The sequence below is a fragment of the Lampris incognitus genome, chromosome 2, assembly GCF_029633865.1.
Source record: "Lampris incognitus isolate fLamInc1 chromosome 2, fLamInc1.hap2, whole genome shotgun sequence".
Lineage (NCBI taxonomy): Eukaryota > Metazoa > Chordata > Actinopteri > Lampriformes > Lampridae > Lampris > Lampris incognitus.
The window spans coordinates 38,840,728-38,861,494 of record NC_079212.1 but is presented as its reverse complement, the minus strand read 5'-3'; the positions used below and the strand labels follow the sequence as shown (position 1 = coordinate 38,861,494).

The 20,767-nt window shown below is 44.9% G+C and overlaps 1 protein-coding gene across 1 annotated transcript in view; it reads left to right on the top strand.

Annotated features, from left to right (window-relative positions):
- LOC130107874 (PDZ domain-containing protein 4-like) overlaps positions 1-14,623 on the top strand; it is a 71,439-nt gene extending 56,816 nt beyond the window's left edge. The window contains exons 9-17 of the mRNA XM_056274654.1: positions 1,013-1,482; positions 4,857-5,043; positions 7,847-8,309; positions 9,421-9,850; positions 11,335-11,400; positions 11,688-12,063; positions 12,525-12,665; positions 13,561-13,673; positions 14,380-14,623. Of these exons, the coding sequence (XP_056130629.1) occupies positions 1,013-1,482; positions 4,857-5,043; positions 7,847-8,309; positions 9,421-9,850; positions 11,335-11,400; positions 11,688-12,063; positions 12,525-12,665; positions 13,561-13,673; positions 14,380-14,623 (2,490 nt within the window). The remainder of the gene's footprint in view (positions 1-1,012; positions 1,483-4,856; positions 5,044-7,846; positions 8,310-9,420; positions 9,851-11,334; positions 11,401-11,687; positions 12,064-12,524; positions 12,666-13,560; positions 13,674-14,379) is intronic.
- Positions 14,624-20,767: the final 6,144 nt, after the last annotated feature.

Sequence of the window (20,767 nt, the reverse complement as noted above, 5' to 3'; positions counted from 1 at the left end):
TTGCACATGTATATGCATGCATATAACACACACACACACACACACACACACACACACACACACACACACACACACACACACACACACACACACACACACACACACACACACACCAGACATTAAGAGAACAAGTGGAACCAGATATTAGGAAAGAAATAGAAGTGCTAGCCTGAGCTGGTATAAATATTTCAAGAGGAGTGATTTATGAGACCCTCTTCCCCTCTCGATCTTTTCTTTGTGTGTCTTGCTGCCCCCTTCCCTCCCTCCCTCCTTCCCTCTCTCCCTTTCTCTCTCTCTCTCTCTCTCTCTTGTTTCTTGCATGTATTCTTCCCTCTTTTTATTTCATTTCAAGTTTATCCAGTTCTAAATGGTAAATGGACTACATTTATACACCACTCTTCTAGTCTACCGACCCTCAAAGCGCTTTACAGTGTGCGCCTCTCATTCACCCATTCACACACACATTCATACACTGATGGTGGAGGCTGCCATTGCAAGGTAGCAACCTGCTCATTAGGAGCAGTTAGGGGTTCAGTGTCTTGCTCAAAGACACTTCCACATGCTCTCTGGAGGAGCCAGGGATCGAACCAGTGACCTTCCGATTACCAGACGACCCACACTACCTCCTGAGTCATGCCGCATCAAGATGCTTGGCGTCCATAACTGCCATCGGTAACAACATATCGGGATTACAAGACCTTCTGACAACCACATCAAAACTAGAACAATTAACATCATGGATCCTTTCATAATCCCAAAGTCTCTCTTTCATTCTGTCCATCTTTCTTCTTTCATGCCTTTCTCCCTCTTTATTTCTCCCTCTCCTCATTTTCTCTTCTCTCTAAAATACAACCAAGCACAGCTCTGCCTCTGTTCTTGGACAGCCAAGAGAATCCCTGTGAATACTGTGTGGTTGTTATACATATCTCTCTCTCTCTCTCTCTCTCTCTCTCTCTCTCTCTCTCTCTCTCTCTCTCTCTCTCTCTCTCTCTCTCTCTCTCTCTCTTTCCAGAATGACCCCACTGTTGAACAGGAGGAGGACATGGAGGTGACTCTCGAAAGAGGAGGCTACCACCCAAACTGCCGTGCCTCCTTCCGTCGCTCCTCCCCGCACCTCCACAGCTACTACCTCCACAGGAGAGGGGGAGGAGAATGCGGGGTTGGTGGTGTGGCAGGTGCGGAGAATGCTGCAGAGGAGGAGGTGGTGGAAGAAGAGGAGGAGGAAGAGGAGGAATGCAGAGAAGGTGAGAAGGAGGACGGAGATCCCCCGGTGCCCTTACCTCCTCTCCTCAGCCTGGCTCCCCTCCTCTGTCAGAGCCAGGAATTGGACAGCGGCATGGGGCGCACGGATGACAGCACGCGGTACGAGGAGTCGTCCGAACACGACCTGCTGGGGGAGCAGACCAGCGCGTGTAACACCAGCACCACCAACACCCCGGGCAGCATGAGGAAGTTCAGACCCGGACTGAGCCCCAGCCCCAGGTTCACACTGTTCATTATTTTTTATACATAAAACACAAGGCGTGGTTATTTATATAGCACATTTCACACACAAAGGCAATCTCAATGTGTTTTACGTAAAGGCACAAAAAGACATTAAAAAGACATACAAAAAAGATTAAATAACAAGAAAAATATTAAAAGAATAAGATAAGAGATTAAATAAAAGGGATTAATGGCTTAGCATACGAAACTTAGTAAGTACAAAGTATGAAAGACAAATGGGGAGCAGCATTGAGTTAACAGAAAGACGAGGATTTGGACAGAGTCCTAAGCCCTCAATACTATAGAACAGAACACAAGGACCAGTGAATCTTTTTTTTTTCATGGAGAGGGCGTAGATTGTATGGACATTTACATTTATCACAGGCATAGCTATCCCAACTATCACGGAGAAGCCAATCAAGGGCTTAGGCAAGGTTTTTGACAGCTCTCTGAGGGACACAACTTCCATCCAGTCGACCTGCACCAAGTTGGATGGCTGGCTGAAATGCGTGAACAAGTCTGGCCTACCTGGGAAGTTCAAACCCTGGGTATGTCAGCACGGCACATTCTTCCCAGAATCCTTTCGTCCCTCCTCATCTATGCAGTTCCGATCTCAAGAACCGAGACCTTAGAAAGGAGGGGCGGGACGTCTGGGTAGGGTAGCCGTCTATTCCATAGCCTACCAACATGGCGATCGCTGGTTCGAATCCCCGGGATACCACCAGCTTGGCTGGGCGTCCCTACAGACACAATTGGCCATGTCTGTGGGTGGGAAACCAGGTGTGGGTATGTGTCCTAGTCACTGCACTCACATCTCCTCTGGTCGGTTGGGGCACCTGTTCGGGGCGAGGGGGGAACTTGGCGGGAATAGCATGATCTTTCCATGCGCTACGTCCCCCTGGCGAAACTCCTCACTGTCAGGTGAAAAGAAGCAGCTGGCAACTCCACTTATATCGAAGGAAGCATGTGGTAGTCTGCAGCCCTCCCCGGCTTAGCAGAAGAGGTGGAGCAGTGACCGGGATGGCTCGGAAGAGTGGGGTAATTGGCCAGATACAATTGGGGATAAAAGGGCGGGGGGATCCAAAAAAAAATAAAAAAGAAAGGAGGGTCAGCAACCACCTCAGGAGATGACTGGGGCTGCCAAAGAGCCTGAGCAGCATCGCAGTCTACGGTCACCACAACAAACCGCAACTGCCCTTCAAATCCTTGGAGGAGGAATTTAAGGTAACAAGACCCAGAGAAGTAGTCCAGTACAGGGACTCAAGTGATCTGAGGGTGGCTAAAGCAGATATCCAAGTGAGGACTGGCAGGAAGTGGAGGGAAGAGGAAGCTGTTCAAAAAGCAGACTCAAGGCTGCATCACAAGAGGCTGGTGGGCATAGTCACACGAGGCCGAGCTTGGCTAGGCCTCGTGTGACCACGCCAACACCATCAGAGGGAAGGAAAGGCACTGCCTAGTTAAGGATGAGGTGAGAGTAGCAGTGGAGGAGATGAGAACCTGCAAGTTGGTGGGAATGAAGCAACAGGGAGATTGGACAAGATGGGTGAATGCAGTCAAGAGGAAAGTGACTTGGGCTGAGCTTTGGAAAGCCGAGCCACATTTCTAATTACTCATCCAGGCAGTATATGATGTGCTTCCAACCCATCAAATCTGCATATATGGGGCAAAGCAGAGTCACTAGTGTGCCCACTGTGCGCCAAGCGAGGAACCTTGGAGCATTTCCTAAGCTGCTACACAAAGGCAATTAGAGAGGGACGGTACTGATGGAGGCATGATCAGGTCCCAAAGACCATCGTTGAAGCCATCAGCATAGGAGTTGAGTGGGTGAAGCAGTCCCAACCCGCCAAGCAGGCCATTGCCTTTGTTGGGGCTGGGGAGCAGCCAAAACCCACGAAAAGAACATCTGCAGGCATCCTGACCACCACCAAGGACTTGCAGCTGTTGTTGGACTTGGAACAGCAGCTGAGGCACCACCCTTCAACCAGACATTGTCCCTGTGTCTGAGTCCACCAAACCAAGCAAGTTGTGCTGCTGGAGCTGACAGTCCAATGGACAGTCCAAATTGCTTCGAAAAGGCCTTTGAAAGGAAGCTCACCAAGTACACAGGACTGGTCAGCAACTGCCAGCAGGATTGATGGAGAGCGAGGTGCCTTCCAGTGGAGTTTGGATGCAGGGGATTCACAGCCCATTCTTTAGCCAGAGCCTTTGGTGATTTGGGCATCAAGGGAGAGAGGAAGAGGAAAGCCATTGACAATGCCACCAATGCAGCAGAGAGGTCCTCAAGATGGCTGTGGCTCAAAAGAGGAGAACCACGGAGTTATAAGTAGCTAGCCATCTGGACACAAGCTGGGGTCTGATAAGCCACCTTCTATCCTTCCTAGGTTTGTGCTGCTACCTAAATTAGAATCAGAATCAGGTTTATTGTCCATGTAAGTTGCACACACATGGAATTTGACTTCAGTTTCGTGGCTCTCTCGGTGTACTTAGCATAGAATAACAACACAACTATCATTAGATATATACACAAGGATTGACTATATACAGCCGAAATAAGGGACAATGAAGTGCAATGGTGCAGAGAATATATCAGAGATGCTGAAATAGATGTTAGCAGGTTACTTACATACATGCCTGAGGTAGCTGGACATGACAGAGCATACCAGTATACATACAATGTACAGTATATACAAAATGGTTAGATTTATTTGAGAATGTTCAATCAATCAATCAAATCAAGTTGCATTTTATATAGCGCTTTTATAGCTGCAACAGCCACTCAAAGCACTTTACATTTCTGGTCAAATTTGAATTTCAGACACCTGTTACAATAGAACACAAGCCGTTTAAGAGTTCATTTGGATGACAGCCCACGGAAAGAAACTGTTTTTATATCTGGCTGTTTTGGTGTACAATGCTCTGTAGTGCTTACAAGAGGGAAGGAGTTGGAACAGGTTGTGACCAGAGTGTGATGGGTCTACAGTGATGTTGCCTGACTTTTCCTGATTCTGGATATGTTTAAGTCCTGAATGGAGGGCAGGTTGGCATGAATGATTTTCTCTGCAGACTTAACTGTCCATTGTAGTCTGTCCCTGTCCTGTTTTGTGGCCAATCCAAACCAGACAGTGATGGATGTGCGGAGAACAGACTGGATTATTGCAGTGTAGAACTGAATCAGCAGTTCCTGAGGCAGCTTGAACTTCCTGAGCTGAGTCTTTTTGATGATTGTGTTTATGTTGGATACCCACCTTAGGTCCTGGGAGATTGAGGAACCCAGAAATCTGTAGGTTTTCACCACAGACACCATGCTGTTGAGTATGGTGGGGGGGCAGTGTTGGGTTAAAGGTGACTACTTCCTTGTTCTCCATTTCTAGACCCAGCCCTGGGCTCGGCCCAAGCCCCAAACCAAGCCCCAAACCAAGCCCCAGCCCTGGCTACAGCCGAGGAGACCCCAACGCTCCATTTCTCTACCTCCGGGATCTCCAGCTCAGCACAGACTGCCTCCCCAGCCTGGACTGGGGGGGAGGGGCAGGAGCTGGGAACAGCCCTCACCACCACAAGGTATATTAGGAAGATTTTATTATGTAGCAAGATATCATCATGACAAAACATTTTTACACTTGCTTCCTGTAAAGCACATTTTGAACCCCCTAGTTCGGTTCATTGTGACATTTTGGGATTAAACTAAACACAGCAAGATGTCTTTATGCATGCTCAATTATCTGGGTAAGGAAATCACAGAAAGTTGAATCAGTTCATCTGGAAACGTTTATTGAGAGAAACGTTTCATTACTCGTCCAGGTGACCTCTTCAGTCTCAACCGACTGCAGGTATCCCCACCCCCACAAACAACACAGTGGCATAACGACCGAAAAGAATGATCGTTTGCATATGCAAATTGCCGTGACCATTAACAAGATTTACAATGGCAATGTGTACTATTCACAGAGGATTGGGGAATAGTTTGCAACCACAGCATTGTAAAATGGTGACAGGTGTACTCTGAGCCCCCCACCCTTCCTGGTTCAGGATGGATGCTGCACAACGTGTCCAGGTGATCTGATTCAGCTTTCTGTGATAAACACAGGAATAAATTCTTGAGATGGCGGCCTTGGTACACTACCATAAAACCCCCTGAGGAGTTTGTATGAGGTCAGAATATTATTTGACCCAATTACAGGAAACAACGTGTATTATATCTGTGGAAGTTTGTTGTTGTTTTTTCTTGCCCCCACCATGAATGACAACTACCAGAACATCAGCACAAGCACTCATTAAAGGAAAATTTAGTTGTTTTTTTTTAACAACCTTATTTTCGTCATTTTTGCCATTGTGCATATTGGTTAAATAATTTTACCCACCAGCTTAATTTTGGACATTTTGGAAACGGGACCCCTTTTAGACACGGTTTTACAAAGTATAGCTTTTAAAGGTATATGCTATAGTTTATCTATAAGCAATTCTAAATTCGTACGGGGAGATGTATGTTAAATACATGGAGCTAATATATTAAGGCAGCGAATACAATTCTGGACAAAGAAAAGACTTTTGGCCATGGGCAGTGAGTATTTTAACCTAAAGAAGGCCAAGCCTTCCCTAACTGCTGGCTATTGTGCTCCAGGGGCGTTTCCAGGATTTGAGAACATTCGGGGCTTAGCCCAGACTTCTCTAGGGGGGTCCGGGTGATCCTCCCCTGGAAAAAAATTGTGATAAAGAAGCTCTATTTTGATGCTTTTTTTATGCACTCTGGCCCCTTATTTACATTCAAAGTAAATGTCTTAACCATGGAAAAATTGAAATGTGTACCTCAAAAACTGTTGTTTACTCTCCAGATTAATTGTGAATTTTGATGTTAAAATATTAGTATTGAGTAGAAGCAGAATACTTCACAGCTACTATCATTAAAACATTTATTGACATGCTACAGTACCAGACTAGATGAAAAAAGTTAAATATATTTATGTTAACATCAGTTTATTGGAATATTAAATTGTTTTTCACACACACACACACACACACACACACACACACACACACACACACACACACACACACACACATAGACTCACACACACACAGTTAGTTTAGAAACCTGCATTTATTTTGACAGGCAGTTATATTACCAAGACTATCGGACATTCAGACACGTTACGTTTTTTTGTCAGGCTTCACGTAGGCTTAAATTTAAAATTATATTCGGGGCTTCATTCAAAATGTTCAGGGCTTAAGCACCAGCAAAATGACCTGGCGGTTGTAGTATCTTGACTACATGAAACAAGCACACGCACAGGACTTGTTTACTTATATATTGATGAAAACTTTGGGAGCACTACACAGCACAGCCATTTTGGCAGGCAGTCATTACACAACAGAACTACTACATCCGGGGGAAGGTCCTAGGTAGTAATGGGTAAACCAATTTACTGCTACTGCCACTTAGTGGACATACAGGTAAGTGGATCTGGTTTATTACACAAGTTACTACAGTGGGCGACGCCGATGTTGTGAACCCTACGCGGCCATATGTCCAGCTTTTGGGCAGGCGGTCAGTTTTTTCTTTTTTTTTTCTTTCACCTTATATTTTATTTACCTTATAACCCCTGGCATATATGTCTGTATATATTGGTGTTGATTGATTGATGTTGATCAGTCTTTTTTTTTCACCTTTCATGCCAGCGTCCGGCGCAACATCTGGACAGAAGCCTATTTGTCCTCCTTTTGCTGGTATTGAATTGAAATCGTGCGTGCTCGTAAATTCCCTCTGGGCGTACTATGCGCACTTTGTGACACTGCATCTTATTGGCTACTGTGAAAGAAGTCTGCGTTTTTATTGGCTAATGGTGTGTGCGGGCACTCTGAAAGTGCGTTACGATCACAATTATTTTCAACGTCAATATTATTGTTTAGCAGGTTATTGGCTGATGGACCTGTCAAATCAGTTATCTTGTATTTCACTGGTTGAAGGTGTAAACGCTCACATTAATGTGTAAATGTTGACAGTACAAGTCAGTCCAAATGCTGAAATGAAAAACTGTACAACCCTGAGTGGTGTAAAAAAAAAAAATTAATTACAAAAAGTGCCAAGGATGAATTTCATGCATTTTGCAATCTTTGCCAAGCTGATGTTGATGTGAGCAGCAAAGGAAAGAGAGCTACTGAATGGCATGCTACAAACAAATATTGGCCTTCCCCATCCTCAGCCTCACCAGCCACATATGCTTTTGGCTGTTACAATCAAATATCCACAGAATTTAAAATCTGCTAAGGAACGTTCCAGAACTGTCATGCTACAGCGATTTAGTAGAAACGTTTTATGACCCTAATGCGTTTTACTGGACCTCTCCCTGGTCTTCTGCTCCCATAGCACCACCACCACCAGCCCCACCTGACAATGATGATGATGATGCCAGGCCTGACGGAGGAGGAGTGTGAGCGTTACCGGGAGCTCCTGGAGATTAAGTGTCAGTATGAAAGGATGAATGACAAAAAAAGAGCCAGTGTGAAAAGCGAAGTACAAGATAACAGAGCAGAGGACAAAGAGATGGACGACGGGAAGGAGGAGAGGGACGCAGAAGAGCCGGAGGAACGAGGAGAGGAGGCTTCAGCATTGGCTTCTTCTTCTTTGGCGGTGGACGTAAAGTGCAACGAGTCATTGAGCCAGCACGAGATGGCCCTGATTGAGGAGGAACTGCGCCACCTTGAGTTTAAATGCCGGAACATTTTGCGAGCCCAGAAAATGCAGCAGCTGAGAGAGAGATGTTTGAAAGCCTGGATGATGGAGGAGGAGACCGCTGGGCCCGGGTTGCGCCCCGGCCCTCCTCAACCAGGTAACTACGATAACAGCTGAAGATTTGCAAATGTGTGTAAATGTGACTGTTTTTCCAGCTGTCAGTGTTGTGCAGAGGTCTTGTTCAATTTAACTGAACATCACACCAGCAGATTTTACTGATCATTCCATGCCTTCAGCCAAAAGGGAGGGTCTTAGTGAAATGACCTGATGTTATTTAGTTGGATTGAAAACCTGCATATATTTCGCTGCATTTCAACACATCTTTTCATGGCATTTGGTTGGACACTAATGCATTTAAAACTAGAGTTTTTGAATTCTTGAAACACAGTTTTGGCTATGGCACTCCACACATGGTATATGTCAGCAAACTGTGTGTGTTCTGATCTGACACATCATCAAACTTACTAAACCTCCGGTCTAAATTATAACCTTAAAGCTACGATGATTTTTTCTTTTTTTTTTACTGATTATGTCTCAGATTAATTTTGATGCAAATGACATGAGCAAATGAGACCATCAGTGAGAAGATTTGATGTTGCTATGACGATCCCAAATACTTGTCTCTGGGTTGGATTCCTCACAAAATCTGGCAAAATTATTTACGGCACACAGACGGGATACATAGCCACAATTAGAAACATGCTGCTTCATTGATACAGCAACGTGTTTCTCCGAAACACCACTCCATCTCATATTTTTCTGTTCAAAACAAATGCCTGAGCTACCACAGAGTGAATGTAGATCTTTGCAAGAAAGTGATGCTTATGCGTATTTATGAGAGGCCGTATAGGCCATGTTCCATGCCTCTCACATACACTACTGAAAATGCTCTCACATACACATGTGAAATCCTCCCACATACTACTGAAATTCCCCTTACATACAACTGTTGCATTTCAGAGGATTTTCAGTAGTATGTGAGAGTATTTCACGTGTATGTGAGAGCATTTTCAGTAGTGCATGCGAGAGGTAAAGTATGGAATATGGCCTATACGGCCTCTCATAAACATGAAGTTGCTGTTTCACAATACACTACTTTTGTCAACGGGGGAATGCAAAGTCAACAAAAATCTGAAATACCTCATAGCAACTTTAGAATAATCAAAATTTCAGAACGAAAGACAAAAAATCTTTATTCACAGGTGTAGAAAACAATAACGATGAGGAAGATGAAGATGACCCTCATCGTCACGAGTTGTCAGCTATTAATGAGGTTCCAGAGAGAGAGAGGTCGGATGACAAAGACAGCACCAGCGCCTACAACACAGGAGGGGAGAGCTGCCGAAGCACGCCATTGGTCAGCACCGAACAAATCCCGCCTCTCCAGGAGGAGGAAGAGGAAGAAGGAGGACAAGGAGGAGGGGGAGCGATGTCTCCTCCCCGTCTCCTCCCTCTCGGCCGCCTCCCTCCACTTAACTCCCCCCTCACGCCACGGCGTCATGGGCGGGGCAGAGACAGAGAGCGTCAGTCCAACCTCAACTGCTCATTTTCTCCAAACAGTTACAGGAAGTACCAAACAGCCAATGGCAACGGGGCTAACGGCTCAAGCTCCACACCCTCCACACCCTCGAAATTCAGGTCTGAATTCTTTCTACTTTTTTTCCCCTTTGTTTCTTATTTTCATTCTGGTGTCAGTTTTTTCCTCCTTGTGTTAGTTATGGCATTGACAGTGCACCAGAGCACTCACTCATTAAAGTTTTGTAATTTTAACACAGGCTACATAGCTTATGCTCCTTTCACATGGAATCCAGTAAACGGCAAACAACTAACCGGAAGTCGTTGTGGATGAGAGCAGGACGATAAATTCAGATGACGCCGGGCAAATAATGCTGACAATGGCAACGGCAGATCTGCCGTCCAGAGTTTAAATATTATAACTTTTTGCCATCTCCACGGAGGACTTTACAACCGGATGTGACGTAGCACATCGCACAACAAAAGATGGCGGGTTAATTCTATAGGCGTATGACAGAATAACTGTATATAATAATTAAATAAAACAAACAAAACACGTTTGTGCAATTAAATTTTTTTTTCTGAAAACAATACTTTACCATTGCAACTCGTAGTTTTTTGTTTTTAGTTTTGTTTTTTTAACTGCCCCGCCGTTCCGTTGCGCAGTTTGTGGTTTTTCCCGTTCTGTTTTGCGAAGTGCTGTTTACTGTTTACCGGATTCCATGTGAACAAAGCGTTATGCTATTCTTAGACCCAGTATGTATTGATAGTGGCAAACATAATAATATACAGCTTTTGTAAGTGACATCCATTTTTTATTTTAATATCTAGCTCATAATAAACATTAGTGTGAACTACTAATAAGACACGTTAGTCCCTAGCTAACAAATTTGACCCTTTAGCCGAGCGGTTAGTGATGTTGCCTTGTGGTGCAGTACACCCCGTATCGAATCCCGCACCGGGCAAGAAAATAACCGGTTACATTAGCATTTAATCAACACACATGGGATACGATTTCCTCAGTATGATTTCCTATGCTCCATGCGTACATCAACCCTTCTTTGTATCATTTCTATAAGACGTTATATACTTAATGTAAAAGTGTGTTGCAGTGATCTTTACAGTAATTCCGTAAACAGCAACTTAGTTTTGTATAGCGCCTTTCAAGGACACTATATAAGAAAAGAAAAGAAAAAAGATTAGAGCAAAGATCAAAAGACTACAGACCATAGGCCTTGGTAAAAAGGTAGTCATTCAGTAGTCTTTTAAAATTGTCCAAAGAAGCAGCGTTGCAGATCTCTGCTGGAATAGAGCGCCAAAGGATGGGCACTGCGACACTAAAGGCCCTATCCCCAAAAGTGTGCAGGCTGGTGTGGGGTAAGCCCGTGTCTGCGGACCGCAGATTTCGGGACGGAATTCAATAAAGTCCTGAAATATGACATTACACTCAGAATGTCTGAAATGGTTCTCATCAACTTCATCAGAGAATGACAGTAAATGAATTATTCATGCCATTTTTTGTTTCAGAATTCTATACACATTTCTAAATGAAATTTAAATCGTAATTATGTGCGATAATATATCGTTGTTGTCACTATCATTGACAGATCACTGACCAGAGAGGCAGGGTCTAATTCAAGAAGGGGCATGGCTGATGGAGGGCGGGGCTCCAGATCATGTAAGCAATACCATGTAGTTATTTCATTGTGTACAAAAAATGCAGTTGAGCTTTGGGGTGTGTTTGCCATACATATTTATAAATGTAAAACAGTTCCTATATTCCATGATAATCACTCAGCAATACTCAGCTACAGCTAGCAGTTAGCTAGCTTACATTGTGTGTTAGATAGAAGCACATTATTGTAGCTGCTGTTGCTGAGTGTTACCTGCTCTCTGCTATTATGGCTATGGTTATCTCATTATCTTGCTGCTTTTCTTACCCATTATAATTCTTATCCACAACAGGTGGTGCCACCGACAGGCTTGGAGGTGAAAGTGCAGAGTCCAGTCCTTGTTTCACCAGACGATATCATGGCCACAGCAAACCTCTAGAACGCTACCAGAGTTGCATGACCCTTCCTTCTGAGGGACTGGTGGACCCTCTGGATAGGGTGAGAGAGAGGGGGAGGGACAGAGAGAGAGCAGAGGGAGAGGAGAGAGGGATAGGGACAGGCAGCAGTGGCCCAGCCAGTCCAAGAAGTGTGAACAGCGCTCCCTGCAGTTTGGAGGATCACCACCACCACCACCACACCACTGCCTCCCGGCTGGGATTAGCTCTGCCGTTGGGGCTGACACACTCATCCCCATCAGCCTCACCACAACGTATGGAGTGGAAGGTAAGCATGAAAGTGTTTTGATGTAGGACAGGGAGTGCAGAACATACCCTTCCATAGAAAAACAAGATAAAAGCTACAGAAGAGCTATGTCAATTTGTTTCTTCCATCAGCATACTAAGACTATCACATCACAGTGCATAGAGCAGTGGTATTCAATTATGTGTCATGGAGGTCCATGTGTATACAGGCTATCTTTCCAGCCCAACACTACACCAGCTCTTTTGGTGTTGGGTTGGAAGAAAACTTCCATGGCACATAATTGAATACCACTAGTATAGAGGAAAGGTGAAGAAAAAGCTTAGCAGATGGAGAGGAGCTAGAAAGTAGGAGGGGGGAACAAAGTAAAAGCCTTAGATCTTAGCCTCCCAAAGTATCCTCCCTTAAACCTGGGTTCTCATGTGGCAAAGAAAAAAAACATAAATAAACACTAAAGGCTATTGACTGTTCCTGTTTGGTTCCAGGTAAAGATCCGTAGTGATGGCACTCGCTATGTGGCCAAGCGGCCAGTCAGGGATCGTCTACTAAAGGCCAGAGCCATGAAAATCAGAGAGGAGCGCAGCGGGATGACCACCGACGATGACACAGCTAGTGAGATGAAACAGGTACCGCAGGAATCACCAACTTGTTCTTGTCTTAAAGCCATACTCACGCTTTGCAATTATTGTCCATGTTACAAGATCCCTGACAACAGTTTTGTAACACAGTTTCATCAACTAAACTTTTCAATATAATTGGTGGCCTTGAGTCAGTCAGTGATCGGGCTTGATCTGATAAAATTGTACTATTACCAGAAATTGTAAGACGTATTCATGCTATGTTGAGAGTCCTTGGTGTGGAACAACATTCTACCAGTTATTTGAAACACAGTGGGGAAGTGAGTGCCAATGGCTGATGCCAGAAGTGGCTACACACAGGGTGATGGCAGGAAGGCTACAACTCACACAGTATTTTACTTTGATTTCATGTCTGTTCAGGACATAAGGTCTCAGTCACACCAGCAATTACGAAAGCAATATTTTGCACTGAAATCAGTTTATTTGAATGGAATCGTCATCAGCACAATCACTTTGACACACTTTTGATTTCACTTTGACACACAAATTCGCACCATCGACCAATAGCAAGACTGTGTTGACTTCTGATGGGGAACTCATTCTGAAGAGCCCAAAATGATAAAAAAGAAAGCTGTTATTTTGACAGTGTCACATCATCCAATTTTATTCTCAGTAAGGACACATGAAGGAATTTTGCTCTGCTCATTTCTGATGTGACTGGGGCCAGGTTGTAGAGAAAAGGGTGTGTTGGACAACTTCTTATATGATGCTGTGTAAAAAGCACTGCGGCAAAAAAAAAAATCTCCATATCATTTCAATTTCGTGCATCTCGTCTCCTGTTCTCCAATCTTATTTTTTTATTGCTCAGTAACACTTAACATATTATAAAACTCAGTTAACATAATGGAATATTCTATAACAAAATCTGATTTTTACCATGTAGGGGCGATACTGGAGCAAAGAGGAGAGAAAGCAACAGCTGCTGAGAGCCAGAGAATACCGACGAAGAAGAGAGTTTATGATGCAGAGCAGGCTGGACTACCTGAGAGGAGACAGGTGGGTAATATCTACAGACTTTAGAAATTTCTATTTGAGACAGAAGTAGTCAAGTTCAGACAAGATAAGTATAGCCTACTTCAGTGTGGTACAGTTCAGTCTAGTCTGATCTGGTCTAGTTCACGTGGGTTTGATTTGTTTAAAAAGGCCCTCACACATCCTCAGGGGAGATACATAGATAGAAATCAAAGGGTTTAGTTCAGCAGTATAGTTTAGTTCAGTCTAGTTAAGCTTAGTGTCATCTTTTGCAGTTTAGTTAATTTAGTTTCAATTAGTACAATATTGTTTGGACAACCTAAGTCTATACACTAGCCAAGACTTTGCTGTTTAATTAGTTCTGTTTAACCAGTTACCATGACATCACTAGTGTCACAGTTTCATTCAAGTTTAACCACTGCTGTTTCAATTGAATCCAGTCAAAAAATACAACCAGTATCACAGAGACAAATCAATATCACAGAGACCGCACTCTCAAGCACTTCCTGGATCACAATACATGACCGTGACCAAGACCAAGCATCACATGACTTTTTATGAGAGATACTATTATGTCCCAACAACGGAAATTACTTTCTCTCTGTGGCTACAAACAAAGGAACAGAAAGCAATTGTTTCCTTTTATCCCAGAGTGTGGAATTACAATATATTTCCCTTTTAAAAATGTGTAAATTTGATTCATTAAATCTTTTTTTTTCTTTTTTCTCAGGGACCCCTCATCATCAGGGGTTGGCGCTGGGGATCCCAGGTCATTCGAGAGTACTCAGCCCCACCCACAACAGGAAGCGGCCAGCAACAACATCCTGCTGCTGAGCCAGAAGAAGATCATGAGGAGGAGAAACCGACGTATCCTTGACAACTGGATCACCATCCAGGAACTGCTGGCTCACGGCTCACGGTCGCCAGATGGAAAGAAAATTTACAACCCGCTGCTTTCTGTTACCACTGTGTGATCTGAGAGGAGAGGGGAGAAGGAGAGCGGATGATGACAGGAAAGGATAGGAGCGACGAAGCAAGGAAGGGTTAGAGAGAAGGTAGGGTGACTTAAAAGGGGGACAGCGTGAGTCAAGGTCTGCTGTGGCTATATATCACTGGATGGCTGTCTGTCAGCCATGAAACAGCAGAGGAGAATTGGGGTTGGGTGGGGGGAGGGGGGCGCAAATAGAAGGATAAGAGAGGAGGGGACAGGAAATGAACAGTAGAAAACACATAGGTAGGAAGAGGAGGAGTGGATGAAAGCAGAAGACCTGTGGATCAATAAGGGAAGGTAATTTTCTAAGTCATAGCAGAGAGGAGGAATGAATTAGGAAGGAGGTCAGCAGGTCTCACACACACATGCACACATGCATACACACGAACACATCCCGGCAAGATGACAGCCGCAACAAACTCACTCTTTGAGGGAAGAAGAAGAGGAGCAGAGAGGGGAGAGAGAGAAAGACGAGACACTCTGAAACAAGGGCAGACGTGAAGAGTAAAGGTAGGCAAGATATAAAACACTCCATAAGCCATTGTGCTCCTCTTTGCATAGAGGAACAAAGAAGAATCATTGAAGAGATCTTCCCAGTTAAAGATGCAGAAGGAGGCGACAAGGTGGACAGAATGGGTTGGCGACAGAATGGGTTGGCTGTGGAGAGGAGAAGAGTCCACAGATCCATCATTGGTCTCTGTTGTTCCATGGCTCTGTGAGGTCTCTGTTGTTCCATGGCTCTGTGAGGAGGAGAGAGGAGAAGAGGAGTAGACACTGAGACAAGGAGGCTGGAGCAGATGGGGGAGATTATGGGAGTAGATGAGAAATGGAGACAGACTCACTTCACTTGTTACGCTACTAATACTGATCCTGGATTGGGTCCAGGAGTGAACCTGAGTCCCAGGACCAATATTTTCTCTCATCCATTATGAACCAGTTCTTAAGGAAACATTGAATATAACCTCTTCCTCCACCTCCGCTCCTCCACACACTTCTTATGGGAGGAGGTTTAGTGACCTTTTTGGGGACTCATGGAAAGCCACAGGGCTCCCAGGGTGTGAGAACCCGGGCTTTACAGGTTACAGGTTTAAACAGAAAATGTGCCTCTCCCTGTCAAAGAACCCTTGAGCAAGACTCTGCCCTCCGCCCCCACCCCACTTCAGCTGGCTTAACCTCTGACCACTGATAATATGTGTAAATGTATTTGTCTTGGAGGGAAATGCCAAAAAGCTAACTCCAGTGGCACAGTGTGCCAATGGAGATGGACATGTTCAAAAATGTATAAAGCTAGGAGGAAAAGAGGACATTCCTGCTTCCTCCTGTCTCGTGTTTTAAGTTGAAAAAGGGAAAGAGAGGGATAGGGATGGAGAGAAGACAAGATGGAGGGAGAGAATAACACACAGGTGGAAATGTGGAGCGTATTTCCTTTCTAAACTCCTGCATCTTGACTCAGAGTGAACAACTTTATATCTTTAGTAAATGTAGAGAAATTTGTCTTGGTGACAGTTGGAGAAATAGACTGAAAACTAATATGGTACAATTTGATACAGTGAAAACAGGACCTCTAACAGACAAATATAGGACCACAGTGCATACTGACACACATGATACAGGGACAACAGTACCTCACATATCGTGTTAAGGGGACAGTAAAAGTCATACGATATACATTAAATTACACAAAATTATGTACTGAACATCCAGTATCCTGTCACTATGTGTATTCAGGCAGCAGTGTGGTTTCAAATGTAGATATACACCGATCAGATGAAACGTTAAAACCAATGACAGGTAAGTGAATAGCATTGATTATCTTGTTACGATGGGACCTGTCAAGGGGTGGGATATATTAGGCAGCAAGTGAACAGTCAGTTCTTGAAGTTGATGTGTTGGTAGCAGGAAAAATGGACATGTGTACGGATCTGAGCAACTTTGACAAGGGCCAAATTGTGATGGATAGAAGACTGGGTCAGAGCATCTCCAAAACGGCAGGTCTTGCGGGGTGTTCCCAGTATGCAGTGGTCAGTACCTACCAAAAGAGGTCTAAGGAAGGACAACTGGTGAACCAGCGACAGGGTCATGGACACCCAAGGCTCATTGATGTGTGTGGGGAGTGAAGGCTAGCCTGTCTGGTCCGATCCCACAGAAGAGGTACTGTAGCTCAAATTGCTGAAAAAGTTAATACTGGCTATGATAGACGTGTCAGAACACACAGTGCATCGCAGCTTACTGCGTATGGGGATATGCAGCCACAGACTGGTCAGAGTGCCCATGATGACCCCTGTCTACTGCCAGAAGTGCCTACAATGGGTACGTGAACGTCAGAACTGGACCGTGGAGCAATGCAAGAAGGTGGCCTGGTCTGGTGAATTGTGTTTTCTTTTACATCATGTGGATGGCCAGATGCATGTGAATCGTTTGCCTGGGGAATAGTAGGCACCAGGATGCACTATGGGAAGAAGGCAAGCCGGCGAGGGCTGTGTGATGCGCTGGGCAGTGTTCTGCTGGGACACCTTGGATCCTGGCATTCATGTGGATGTTACTTTGACATGTGCCACCTACCTAAAAATTGTTGCAGACCAGGTACACCCCTTCATGGCAACGGTATTCCCTGATGGCAGTGGCCTCAGCTGGTTTTAATGTTTTGGCTGATCGGTGTATATGATGAATGCAGCCGAACTTGGGGCTCGATGGTGTTTTAAGACCCCAACGTACTCTTCAAGGCAGCGCTGCATGGAAGGCACTCCCCGCCCCCTACAGTTTCAGCCAATCACAGCACTGGCGCTAACCCTAACCAGTGCTGTGATTGGATGAAACTGTTGGGGGCATGGGACACAGTGAACTCTATGAGGTAGTTCTACTGAATAAATGATGTATGGATTGAATAATAAGAATTACAAAACATGGACATATATCCTGAGAATTAAGTGTTGTAGTAGACAAAGATGTGTGTAGACATTTTCTGTAGCGCAAAACTGTACAAGCGGTGCTGGGTCATACTCAGTTAGATCGAGTAAACTGCAAAAAGATATAAATAACGTGTTCCCTGTTTTTGTTTCTGAACGTGTATTTCTACTTTCCTGAAGCATAGAACTTGTGAATTGAAGCAAAGTAACCCCCGGCCCCCCAACATGTGCCCACACACTCAACAACTCACAGCTCCCCACTGCCCAGATTCGGCTGAGTGGTTTGAAGGCCTGTGATGCCAAACCACCAAAGACTTGGCTCACAGTCCTCAGCAAAAGCAACGATCACAGAGAACTGGTATTTCTTGGAAGCGCTGGAAAATGCTCGATGTCTGTAGTGTTTATCGACAAGCTTTCTATTTAAACTTACTTATCCTGTCTATTTTGTTTTTGCTTTTGCTTGTTATCAACATCATTGAACGAGAGACCATTTAGGTTTAAATTATACATAGTCTCTAATTAGCAAGGGGTTATCAATGCTAATAAAAAGTATTTCACACATATCAAAGCAACTGTTAGAGACATGCAGGAATTTATCTTGATGACTTTTGTGCAGAGACTAAACAGCCAGTGTATTGAGTCCTTTTAGCCTTTTAGTCCTTTTTTTAAACAAGACTTTATTAAAGAAAATGCAGTAATATGTTGTACAAAAATAGAAAAAAGGTCATACACAGGGCATTTTCAGTTTTTTCGTTTTCTTCCCAACCCAACACACCCTTAACCCCCCCCCCACCTTACCCCCATCCCACAAGCCTCTTCCACAGGAAATACAATTCTATAGTAGTATAAATAAAGATAGAAATTACAGTAAATAAGATTAAGTAACTATAATAGAACACTACAATTCATTATAAAATATAGATGCACATAAGTATTGGTATAAGTTATACTCATGAAGGCGGGGGGGGGATAAATAAATAAATGAATAAAAGCTGTCATTAATTGCACCAAAACTTGTAGTACTGCTGAGAGTCCCGAACATATAGTCTGGGACCTGCAGTTAGGGTACGTACACCCTAGGGCATACATATAACCCCATTAACCATGCATAAGTCCCCTTAAAGAGGGGCGGGGGGGCAAACAGGCAGCAAGGCACCCACATGTTGCAGACAGGACCACAACACACCTCCACTATGAAATGTTGGCAGGCAGGCAGTCGATCAAAATAACTGCTTAATGGTTGCCAATGGGACAAGAATCTGTCAGTGGAGCCCCTCATGGAGAGTTTTTTTCCCCCCAATTTGAAGAAGGACCTTAAATTGCATATCTAGGATTTAAATGATGGGCGTAGAGAGGCTTTCCATAGCAAGAGAATGCTTCTGCGTGCAGTTGGGGAGGTAAAGGCAATAACGTGAGTTTGAATATCAGTTCTGATGTTATTTTCTGTTGGTTTTCCAAAAACGGCTATGTGAGGAGATAGTGACATTTGAGTGTGTTATTTCTGTCATATATGGTAGTCAAATACACTTGCGCGTATACTGTGTGATATACGGGAATACAGGAAAAACGTAGGGGGCTAGGTGACCTCGGGGAAGCTCCGGATTCCGGAAGCGTGTACATGAGTGTTGGGGTGTGTTGCGTACAAATAACACGATATTACACTTTGCGTGCAATGCATACGCTAAAATCCAGTTTTGCGTGTTGATCATACGCCAATCCTTTCCATTAAGTTCTGCGGAGAGCTGCTGCGTCCAAATACCACACATCACCCTGAACGGTCATGACGTCACCAGCGAGGCCCAGTTCACCTGATAGGCGGACATCCGATACAAGCAGGGGAAACGATCCTTTTTGTAATTAAATCACGGTAGTGTAACCGGTTATTTTCTTGCCCGGTGCGGGATTCGATATGAGGTGTACTGCACCACAAGGCGACATCACTAACCGCTTGGCTAAAGGTTCAGACCCGTTAGCTAGGGACTAATGTGTTTTATTAGTAGTTTACAGTAGTATTTTTATCACGGACCAGAGCACCACGGGTAAATAGACTCGCTAGCCATTGGCTAACGGGTCGGACCCTTTAGTCGACTGGTTAACGTCGTCGCCCGTGGTGCGGGAGACGCTGGTTCGGTTCCCGGCTGCCCCCTGAATTCACTATATTCGTATCAGAAGCGGGACGAGAGGAGTCAATGGCTAAATTCAATCCCCCGACGAACTTTTCCTTCCACAAGCCAGGCGAGTGGCCTGATTGGAAGCAGCATTTTGTGAGATTCAGAACCGCCACTAAACTAGACGAAGATGGCGCCGTGCAGGTGTGCGGCCTGATGTACGCTATGGGAAGCGAGTCGGAGAACATCTACCGATCGTTTGCGTTTACCGAGGAGGAGCACAGAAATGGCTTTGATAGTGTAACCGGTTATTTTCTTGCCCGGTGCGGGATTCGATACGGGGTGTACTGCACCACAAGGCGACATCACTAACCGCTCGACTAAAGGGTCAGACCCGTTAGCTAGGGGCTAATGTGTCTTATTAGTAGTTTACAATAGGGTGCTTGGAAAGCCCGATGAGTGCTTTGTGCCGAGAAGGACTCTAATGCATGAACGTGCGTGTTTCCGCTTTTGCTGGGGCTTTGTATTGTAACATGCATGGATAAGAAGACACGCTGGCCGCTGGCTCGCGGGTCTGACCCTTTAGTCGAGCGGTTAGCGATGTCTCCTGTGGTGCGGGCGATACAGGTCCGCTTCCCGGCCGCGGCAGTTCCTGTGGTTGCGTTGTCCCCCGGATTCGCTACAGTATGAACGGTCGGAGCACTGCGACGAGGTGAGAATATCCGCGACCGAGTTGCTGTTGGGATACTCGACAAAGACGTCTCACGGAAGCTGCAGCTGATGAAGGACCTGACTCCAGCGCTGACCACAGAGACGGCCGGGCAGTCTGAAGAGGTTGCTTCGCACGTCAGCATGCAAGGAGATGCAACTGGGGTGATGCACGAAGTCACCCACAAGCGCAGCAAATACACCAGACACCACGGTAAGCCAAAAGGGGGAAATAATGGACAGTGTGGGAAGTGTGGGAAACCGCGGAACAGTTAAGATGAAAGTTGCCCGGCTAGAAAATCCAAATGCAATACGTGCAACAAGGTTGGACATTGGAGTAGAGTGTGTAGGAACAGGAAAGCAGTGCGTGAGGTTACAGAGCAAACAGAGCAGCTGCAGTCATAC